Source organism: Manis javanica, chromosome 3 (genome assembly GCF_040802235.1).
Source record: "Manis javanica isolate MJ-LG chromosome 3, MJ_LKY, whole genome shotgun sequence".
NCBI classification, from domain to species: Eukaryota; Metazoa; Chordata; class Mammalia; order Pholidota; family Manidae; genus Manis; species Manis javanica.
Window position 1 is genome coordinate 57,769,504 of NC_133158.1, and position 11,142 is coordinate 57,780,645.

At 35.9% G+C, this 11,142-nt stretch overlaps 1 protein-coding gene across 4 annotated transcripts in view; it reads left to right on the forward strand.

The window, feature by feature from the left end:
• Window positions 1–8,005, forward strand: part of CCDC14 (coiled-coil domain containing 14) — a 39,670-nt gene extending 31,665 nt beyond the window's left edge. For all 4 annotated transcript variants that reach the window (XM_017662398.3, XM_037013104.2, XM_073231529.1 and 1 more), the window contains one exon: window positions 6,268–8,005. In XM_017662398.3, coding sequence (XP_017517887.3) covers window positions 6,268–7,189 — 922 coding nt within the window. In that variant the 3' untranslated portion in view covers window positions 7,190–8,005. The remainder of the gene's footprint in view (window positions 1–6,267) is intronic.
• The last annotated feature ends 3,137 nt before the right edge of the window (window positions 8,006–11,142 follow it).

Genomic DNA, 11,142 nt, shown 5'->3' on the forward strand with positions numbered 1-11,142 from the left:
TTTATTCTTTTTGATGCAATTGTGAATGGAATTGTTTTCCTGATTTCTCTTCCTGCTAGTTCATCGTTAGTGCATAGGAATGTAGCAGATTTCTGTGTATTAATTTTGTATCGTACAACTTTGCTGAATTCAGATATTAGACCTAGTAGTTTTGGAGTGGATTCTTTAGGGTTTTCTATGTACAACATCATGTCATCTGCAAACAGGGACAGTTTAACTTCTTCGTTGCCAATCTGGATACCTTTTATTTCATTGTGCTGTCAGATTGCTGTGGCTAGGACCTCCAGTACTATGTTGAATAAAAGTGGGGAGAGTGGGCATCCTTGTCTTGTTCCTGATCTTAAAGGAAAAGCTTTCAGCTCCTCGCTATTAAGTATAATGTTGATTGTGGGTTTGTCATGTATGGCCTTTATTATGTTGAGGTACTTGCCCTCTATACCCATTTTGTTGAGAGTTTTTTATCATGAATGGATGTTGAATTTTGTCAAATGCTTTTTCAGCATCTATGGAGATGATCATGTGGTTTTTGTCTTTCTTTTTGTTGATGTGGTGGATGATGTTGATAAATTTTCGAATATTGTACCATCCTTGCATCCCTGGAATAAATCCTACTTGATCATGATGGATGATCTTTTTGATGTATTTTTGACTTAGCATTTTTTTTTACCTGGGAAATGGGTGAATAAATGGATGGACTCATTTACTTAGTCATTTATTCAACAAACATTTTTGTTACATTATGTTCCAAGTATATGTGTGAAAGTATAGCATAGGAAATTTTTAAGAATTAAAAAACAAAACAAAACAAAACAAGGGAGGGTAGCCTTAAACGTACAATCTTTTGTTATAACTTTAACTTATGAACTTTTCTGAGGAGAAAGATTTTACCAGACTAATTGATAATGGGTAATTTGACAACCAGAACCATGGTTTTGTCCGTTCACCAATGTCACCTGTCACGGAGCTGGCTGGTAGAGTCAGGCAAACTCTCAGTTTAACAGAGTAAACTCACCCCCAAAGAAGATATAATGCTGAACAAGAATAGCTTATCAAGGATGCAATGTCCCAGGCAGCAGGACTCCTACCTGGGGCAGCCCAAAGAGAACAAATCATACATTCTAGACCCTAATACACCAGCAAATGAGCCCCAACACAGCATAAGCAGCAGCCTAGAGAGGGCCTGAGTTTGACCTAGAAATCCCAGATCTAGTCCCAGTTCTGCCATTAAGTTACTGTGTGGCCTTGAGTTAGTCACCTGAAAAATACAAGCTTGAATCAGATAATTTCCAAGTTACCTTCCAGTATAAAAACTAAATTTACTTTTTATTATTTTACATAAAAACCTATCTGCTACTAGAACCCTGTAGCAGCTTTAAATTCAGCCTGTACATCTCTATTTTGGGCCCAGTTCTTAAATTACTGTATTCTCAAGCTTCTCAGGCAGAGAGCACTCCAGACAGCCACCCAGAACCAAGTTTGAGATGCAGAATGTGTGAAGTTTGTTTTCTCTGGCCTCTTTACGATACCCTGTGTCTAAATTCTACCCTCTACACTGCTGAGTATCCATACATCTGGCTCTGAGGCCTCATCTGTACTCAAAGGACTCAACACTGTGATAAATGAAGAAATAAAATCTTTCACCACACTTGAGTGGGCATTTTGGATGGCAATTTTTATCTTCTCCCCTTGGATGCAGGAATGTCAATAGTTGATATGATGTTGGTAAAAAGTCATTACAAGAAAATATGTGTGTGTGTGTGAGAGAGTAACACAAAAATATTTAATCATTTTAATTGCTAAATACATTGTCAAGCAAAAAGCTTATTCTAGTGCTTTGATGATGTATGTAGGGAGATAAATCTTTCTTTGTTAAAAGATAAACTACATTAAAATCTATCTAACGTGTGTGGTGCATTTGCAAAGAAAATTGATAACAAAAATGTAAGAGCAGTTTTCAGAGTAAGTAACAGTATAAATCTAGAAATTGCCATTCCTGGAGACCCTAAGAAATGAAGGGACTTGCTTGGCTTTCATAGCTAGTTGGTGCCTCTGCTGGGAACTGAGCCAAGATTGTGGATTCCCTCTTCAGCCTTGCTTCCTTTCTGTTAGGAAAAAGATAGAAGACAGCTTGTATTAGAGACAAGGTGACCCATTATTGAAACATTTTTCTACCCTTCTAGAAGATACCGTTGTACCTGCTCATTCTTTCAAAAAACACACAGTCTTCCTTTTTCAGGGTTTATTAGGCATGAAAAGGGATTCACTTGCAAGTGGAGCCTTTTCTTAACATTTACCCTAACCTAGAAGCATGGGAACTGAAAAGGGTTATTAATTCTTGTCTACCATTTGCTTTTTGAAAAGACTATGTCTAAAATATTAGCTATAGATGTTTTCTCCTTTTCTTAAGACTTTCAAGAATTTTCCTGTCAGTTTTTTTCCCATTGTTGTCAAGGATCTTCTCTCTTTTATGCTGGGCATAAATCCTGCCTCATGACTACTAGCTCACCTGTTAGATTAACTGGTCTTTTTTTTTTTTTGAGAGGGCATCTCTCATATTTATTGATCAAATGGTTGTTAACAACAATAAAATTCAGTATAGGGGGGTCAACGCTCAATGTACAATCATTAATCCATCTCAAGCCTAATTCTCGTCAGTCTCCAATCTTCTGAAGCATAACGAACAAGTTCTTACATGGTGAACGAATTCTTACATAGTGAATAAATTCTTACATGGTGAACAGTACAAGGGCATTCATCACAGAAACTTTCGGTTTTGATCATGCATTATGACCTATAAACAATCAGGTCAAATATGAATATTCGTTTGATTTTTGTACTTGATTTATATATTGATCCCACATTTCTCCTATTATTATTATTATTTTTATTTTTAATAAAATGCTGAAGTGGTAGGTAGATGCAAGATAAAGGTAGAAAACATAGTTTAGTGCTGTAAGAAGGCAAATGTAGATGATCAGATGATCAGGTGTGTGCCTATGGACTAAGTATTAATCCAGGCTAGACAAGGGCAGCAAGACATCCACGGATGCAGAAGATTTCTCTCAAAGCAGGGGGGGTGAGGTTCTGAGCCTCACCTCTGTTGATCCCCAAATTCTCACCTGATGGCCCCCCTGCGACTGTGCCTGTCTTAGGTTGTTCCTCCCTTGAGGAATCTTACCCGTCTCTGGCTAACCAGTCATCTTCCGGGGCCATACAGGGAAATGTAAAGTTGGTAAGTGAGAGAGAAGCCATATTGTTTGCAAAGGTTAGCTTTTTACTTCTTTGCAGATTTATGCCCTGTGGCTTCTATGCCCAGCACTTGTCTCGAGGTATCTTTACCACCTGGAGGAATTATGATACTCGGTAAATTCGATATGAGGCACGAATTCTATTTAAGGGTTGTAATTAGGAAGGAAGAAGAAAAGCTATAGATGTAGCATATGAAGGAAACATGGGAGGATTGATTATTTCTTTGACATATCTTCTTGTATGATTAACTGGTCTTTTTAAATGATTTTAGGAACATAGTGGGCAGTTAGCACAGTCGTACGTAACAGGGTTTAATACTATGTGTATGTTTCCTGAATCCTCAGTAACAGCTTCAAAATGCTAAGTATACCCACTGATGGCAGTTTTTGTTTTATCCTTTAAATTAAAAAGCAAAACAAAACAAAATAGTCTTTGAGCTTGATTGTATCTAAATTCACCCATGTTGGTGATTTATGGTGTTTGGAACATCTCCAGTACTATAGTTGGGCTATCATGACCACCTTCATTTTACTCTTGATGGTAGAAGAACCACAACATCAGATAAATCTTCGTGTTCATCCACCCGGCCCTCTTCCCTGTAGTCATACACCTCAGTCAGGTTTTTTTGTATGCATTTAAAATAATCTCTTAGAAGAAATGGCACAAAATTTCTGAATGCCTTTCTCACACTATGGAGGAGGGATAACAACTAGAAGGTATACATGCAAGCTGTAAATAGCCTAGACTCTCTCTCTTGCCCCCTTCTCCAACCTTCAATAGTTTTGAAACACATGTTTATCACTTTTTTCAGATTTTATTACAACACATTATAAAACCATTAATGTGTGGAGAATTAATATATTTTCAGTAAATAAGTGATAAATATTCTTCTAATAGCTTCCCAGAGCACTCTTAAAAGTACAGATAGTTAAATAAGTACATTTTTAAAAGTAGCTCAGAAAGAATCTTGCATTTTTATTATGAAAGTGTGCCAGTTTTCTAAGCATTAAATATCAATGTGTTTAGCTGTATCCCATATAATTGAAACACAAATACATCCACTTTGTAGCTATTTAGTTGCTTGTATTGCTTCCTTTTAAATTTTGGCAAACTGTCTCAACTTTGTATTTTCTTCTTGTCTCTTTACTTACAGAGATTTTTTTTTTTCAGAGGCAATAATGATGAGTCACATTTTGTTTTATACATCAGAAGCCTAGTGATTGCTATTAATTTCCAGAGATAATGTCATTATCCCTTCTTTTCTTTGTAACTGATTTTTTTCCACAGCAAAGATATTTTTATTTAAGATTGGAAAGAAATATCAACATAAATACTCCTTTTCTAAAAATAAATAAAAATTCCAGTATGCAGTCTGATCAAATTAATTAACAGGGTCATTATTCATTAGAGCAATTTTTCAAAAATATTTTCTGATAATGTACTTTTTGTCTATTAATAGCTCATTAGCTTTTTAAAATATATATATATATAGTTGATATACAATATTATATCAGTAGATTCCTGAAAGAGGTATGAGTAAAAGTGGCAGGAAGCTATGGCTGTTTAAGAGCAATCAGAACTCAAAGTAGAGCATGTTTAAGATGATAGTGTAAGCCAGGTTGGAAAAAAAAAATTTTCCTTTTTGTAGGAAAAAATCATTCTGTATCCAGAGTTACAATAACCACTGTTTAGTATAGAGATGTCCTTTTAGTGTGTTATTTGAATATGTGTGACTGTTTTTACAAAAATAGTATTTTATCAATGTTACTTATGGCCTATTCTTTTAAATTTACCTTATATAATGAACGTTTCTCCATTAATAAATATTCTTTACAACATAACCATAAGTGGCTATAATGTAATTATACTATAATTTACCTAAATCAATCCACTGTATTTGAAGATAAATATACTGAGTCTATCTATTTTCTATTGTAAATTTATCTTTGTAAATATATCTTTTGGTACAGCCTCTGTATCAGTAGGGTGGGTCAGAACATGTGGGAATATAGGTCTTCAAGGCTTCAGATGTACTGCCAGTTTGCTCTCCAGAAGAGTTATACCAGTACACAGTCCTACTAGCAACCTGCCTCTCCAAGCTTCTCTAGCAATGTGTATTATTATTTTTTTGATAAGGGAAAAAAAATCACATTTTAACAATTTGAATTTTTCTGATTGGCTAGTTGTAATCTTTTAAAGTTATGTTAATGTCTTTTTAAAAATTGGTGTGATTCTTTTTCTTATCAATATGTGAGAACGTACATGATTCAATTGAAGTAGACTAAGGCTTGGTTTACAATGACCTTAATAGGACTACCAATAAAAGCTGCCATCAAATGATTACCCAGTTAGCCTGAAGCCAGGCTAAGCATTTTTTCCTTATGTTTTATTATTTTATTATATGTAATGTTTGTTTTAATTCTGAAGTAGGTATCTTCATTTAGCAACTGAGGAACTTGAGTTTCAGAAAGGATGAGTGACTTGCCCAAGATCACAGCTAGTAATAGGCTAAGGTTTTATTCCATTTCTGTCTGACTTCAAATCCTGTGTGGTTTTCCTTATATCCACACTTTTCTTGGTTCCTAGCTGTTGCCTACACTTAATTATGCCAGGTGATTATTTCTGACCATCCTTTTTTTTACCAGTATTGTTCCAGTGTCCTTTACATATGTTTTGAGTAGAGAGAAATAATTATGAACAGAATCCCCTAACAAATAAATTATACTTATCATTTTTCAATGTTGCTCAAGAAAAAGCATCTCTATACCTTAAGAGAAAAAATTTATGAGCCTCTATTTTTAGATGTAATATTAGATTTAATACAGACCAAAGTTTTTTATCATTTGTTACTTTAATTTACTCATTCCAGAGTGTATTCTGTGAGTTTGTGCTTTCAGTTTCTTTTTTCTGTATTGAGAACCAGGCACTTGCCTCAAATCCTTTCTTTTAAAGATGAGGTGTATATAAATAAATGAAAAAGAAGTAAAAAATATTAGTGTACTAAATTCTTCTTAACAGAACTTTACAGAACAGTATGGCAAAGCTTCTTTCAGATCTTAGTATGGACAATGCTCGCTGCAAGCCTGGGAATAATCTTACCAAATCACTTCTGAACATTCATGAAAAACAACCTCAACATGACCCAATCCCTGCTCACACTTCCATAATGAGCTACCTAAATAAGTTAGAAACAGATGACATATTTACACTTTCTGCAATTAACAATGAGGAAAACATAGTGCCAGGCAGACCCTATGAAAATGCTCTGCCTTCCAAAGGCCCTCAACATAGTAACACTGGGAGCATGGAGGAAACAGTAGCCCCTGGAATCACTTCTGCCCTTTCAAAACAAGATTCTGATGAGAATGAAATGACAACATTAATAGAAGATGAGTGTAATTTGGATACTACAATTTACATTCCGTTTGCTAGAAGCACTTGTAAAAAGAAATCACCACTATCCAAGAGATTATCTCCCCAGCCACAGGTTAGTGTAGCTCCACCACAGCTGGTCAGCAACAATGGACTCATCTCTGAAAAGGAAAATAAATTGTGTGCATCCGGAGTTTGTTGCCCTTCCAAAAAGGAAGCAGAAGATGCACCTGAAAAACATTCCCGAACACCCGACACAGAGGACAGGAAGCTCCTCAAGAAAATAAAGGAAGCCATCTGCAAGATTCCCGCAGCCACTGAGCAGCCACCGGAACTGGCTGAGCCTCCCGGCCCCTCCCTTTGTCCGAGGAGCAGCATTCAAGTGAACAGTAGTGTTGTCTCCGATGGCAGCTTTTTACATTCTGACTTGATATCCGACTGGAGCATCTCTTCTTTTTCAACCTTCACTTCCCATGATGAACAAGACTTCCGTAATGGCCTTGCAGCACTGGATGCCAACATTGCTAGACTCCAGAAGTCCTTAAGGATAGGTCTTCTGGAGAAGTGAATTCCAAAGGGGACTGAGAGCTTCTTTCTAAGAAAATAACTTGGCTACATTTGAATGCGTATTTTTAGTTTCTTTAGAGAAATGTTTTATACTAATTATGGGTCAAAAAATTATATGAATAATAAATTTATTATTAAACTATGTTGACACAAGAGCTTATAAAAACAAGGCATCTTATGAAATTGACATTTGCTAATAAAGTTGTAGATAGCTAGGAAAGTCTTGTAAATCATATTTTTATTTTAGTACTTAGCAATTAGAGTTCTTATCTTACTCTACTTAGGCTAAAGTTGCAGGTCAGAAGGATTCTGTGGTTGTCCTAAAGGATAATGGGAAGGGAATTTCTGGATACAATTTATTATATTCAGGCTAGAGTTTCTTTTCTCTTTCAAGATTCCTGTTTGTTTCTTAATGGCATGTGTTTTTATATGGGATGCTCTGTGGTGTTGGTAAACTTCTAAGCCAATATCTCCACCTTTTAAGAAAACATTGATTTGTCCAAGAAAATATAGATAACACCTTAAATCAATATATGGTTTCTTAAAATGTGGGCATTTTTAATTATTTGTATCCCAAATGCATGTTTAAGATCTTTAAAAAATAAAGGCAGACTGATAAAGAAATGCTAACAGAGAGTTCTAGTTTTAGAAATTTGTTTTTTTAATAAATAAGAAATGTTTATTTGGTTTTTTTCCTTGTTATGTTTGAACATGATTGAGTTTGCAAATCTTGAACTGGTTGTAATTCTGCCTTTCAAGACTTCAGAAGTACAGTTCAGAAATACAAAATAATAAAGCAAGGAAAAAGATTGTGTCATCTCTGTTCCCAAATATTTAATTGTGATTCATATGCAGAAGTAAATTATTAAAATTATTATATGACAATACAAGAAGATTATACTATTTTGCTGTTGATACAGGACTGGCATCTTGTGTGCAAAGAAAAATTTTAAATACATAGGGGTTCAATAAACGATTAACAGTTTGAAGAACAAATGAAACTGGATAATTCTTAGGGTACCTTTACCAGGAGCTTACTATTTGATACAAGACACACATATGACATAGAAACATGAAAGAATTAAGTTAAATTTCAAGGTGGAATATGACCTAGAAAAATTGATGGAATAGACCTAGAGAAGAAGAAACTTCAGTTGGATCTTAAGGAAAGATGTATAGGATTTGAATTATCCTCTGAATACCCTCTAACAAAAAAATTCTGTGTACACCATAGAAAGTGTCCTAAAACATAGAGGTTGAGTGGTGTGTTTAGAGGATGGTAGGTACACCAACCTGACTCAAGTAGACAGGTCAAGATTGTTACAGGAGAATAGTAATAATAGATGGTCACATGCAAGATCAGAGTCAAACTGTGGAATGTCTTGAGCTCCAGGCTTAGGAATAAACAGTAAGCATAATGAAGTTATTTGGTGTTTGGGTATTTTTGTTGGTGGTGTTTTTGTTTTTTTTAATTGAGGATCTCCAGATGATAGTGAGTGGTACTTAAAATTGCATAGCATAATGTACATAAGAAGGATTAGAGAGGGAGAAACTAGAGATTACTTAGAAAGCTACTGCAGTAGTCCTCTTTAATATTCACCCCAGAAGTCAATATAACTGCCTCATCATAGTCTCAGAAGGTCAGTCAGGCTCCAAATTCCAGCCCTCTCACAAAGCCTTTTCATATGTCCCTGGGTGTGAAAAGCATATTAGTAAACTACACCCTAACCTGACAGTGAATTTAGTATCTCCTGCTTGATGATACTGAGTGTAGAACAGGAAAGAACCATCCTTTAGCATTTTATCACTATTCTGATTTTTCTTGTCTGTATGGAGGTAATGTACAAACTTTATAATGGATTCAATATTTGTGAATACCATTGAAGACAGACTGAAAGAATCTGATTCTGTTTGACCAAGTGCAGAGATCCTAAGGGCCAAAGAAGTGCTTAGTACACATTTTTCCTTTATTCCTACCACCTCTGGAGTTTTAGTAAATCTTCCAGAAATCTTTTCTTTTCCCTAATGGTGGCATTTTATGTCAAGGGCCTTAGAAGTTATAAAATCCTGCTTCAGCTCCATGGAAAGTAGAGCAGAATTGCAAAGCCTGTTTAGAAAGGGAATGTAGCCAAATCGTAACCTGCCAAATACGTATCACGTGCTCACATTGTGGGGCTGTCCCTTCAGCTAAAGATTCATTAACTCATTCAATGAATTAATAAAATCTCCAATAGGTGTCAATTCCTATTATGGGCTCTGAATACAACAAGACACACTCTCTGCCTTCAAAGAGCTTGCATTGCAGTGGGACAGCAAGGAACATAGATGCTATATGCAGTAAACGGTAAGGGAATAAAGAATGACAGAATTGGCTTAAGTTTTAATTATTAGGGCAAGAGGCTCTTTCTCAGAAATTATGTTTAGGAGTCCAGAACTTAAGCGTACCACCGTAAAGCTGGATTTGATTTGCAAGCTAACCCTCAATCATTTTTCAAATATGTTCATTCTTGATTTCCTGCTGTTCAGAATTGCTTAAGTCTGTCACCAGAATCTAGCTGTGTGCCATTCTTTCTCTACTACCATGTCTAATAACAAGGGATTATTTTGAGGATTAAATAAGTGAAAATGTCTTGTGAACTATGAGCACCAAATAGATGATAATGATCACTGATTACATATCATTGATCTACGTGTGTGTGTGGGTATGGGTGTGGGTGTGTGTATTGTACTGGACACTCAAGGTTTTACTTTTGTGAAAGGCATACAAATGTTCTTAAAATCTCTGTTTAGCACAGTGGTACAATGCTAGTAGAACAATTTTGGCCAATTCTGTCAAAAGTCATTTAAAGTTGTCTTTAAAGTACACTGAGGAAGTTACATGAGTGTTTCTCCTATCAACACTGACAGTCACAGTGAGTTCTGACATTTCCAGGACCCGAGTACTGTCTTCTGCTCAGCACAGAGGGTTAGAGAGCTCATTTCTCCATGGAGATCTTCAGGAGACTGCAGAGGTATCACATGCTATTCTGGAGGAAATTTTGGCCCCCTTTGGAGCTGGAAACTTGCAGATTTGTTCAAATCTATAACAGGGAATGTTGTCCACTGCTCAGTAGGAAGAACACAGCCAAGGTATGTCTACTCCACCATCCCTTCCAGATTATTCTGCACTTGGCTGTGAGCTCTAGGCTCAGAATGGGGTAGGAGACCAGAATTAAATATTTTAAGTCAGCAGCTCCAAAACAAGCAGAACAGACCTTCTTGGAGGTTGGAGAGTAGTTTGCTTGTGGTTTGGTGAGAAGAAAGGAGTGAAGGAAAAACAAAATTTCAAACCAAGAGCCTCAATAGATCGGGAGCAAATTCTTTTTTTTTTTTTTTTTAAGGTCAGTATTACAGCATTGCAATCTGAGGATAAGGAGATAGATTGGTGAAGAAGAGACACAAGCTAGAGCAAGTGAATAAATGAATATTTGAATAAGTAGGTCTTCACTAGAGCAGTGGCCTAGATGCCACCACATCACCCTCCACCATCACAAAGCTAATGATCATTTTTTTCATCAGAGACTCAAACCACTGTCACCACCTCTTCCCTCCTCCATCCCAACCAGCCTAAAAATCTGACTAGTCAGATTTCTGTAATAATGGACAACTAACAAATAAAGCAACCCTTCTTCACCCCTACCTTACCCATAAAGAGTATAAGAATTTAAGTTGTAGTTTTGTATCTTTGGCCTAAGTTTGAGAAGAGGTCATGATAACCATTGATGAATATAAGACACTTAAACAGTCAGTGACATTAATTCTGTGGGAAAGTTCATTTCAATAACTCCAGAGCCAGAACTCTGGATCAGCAAACAGATGTCCATGTGAGTCTGTGTTCATATTCTCTGTAATCTTCATTTATAATTTATTATGTCTCTACTGTGTGCGACATACTGAGCATTTAAAGACAAATAT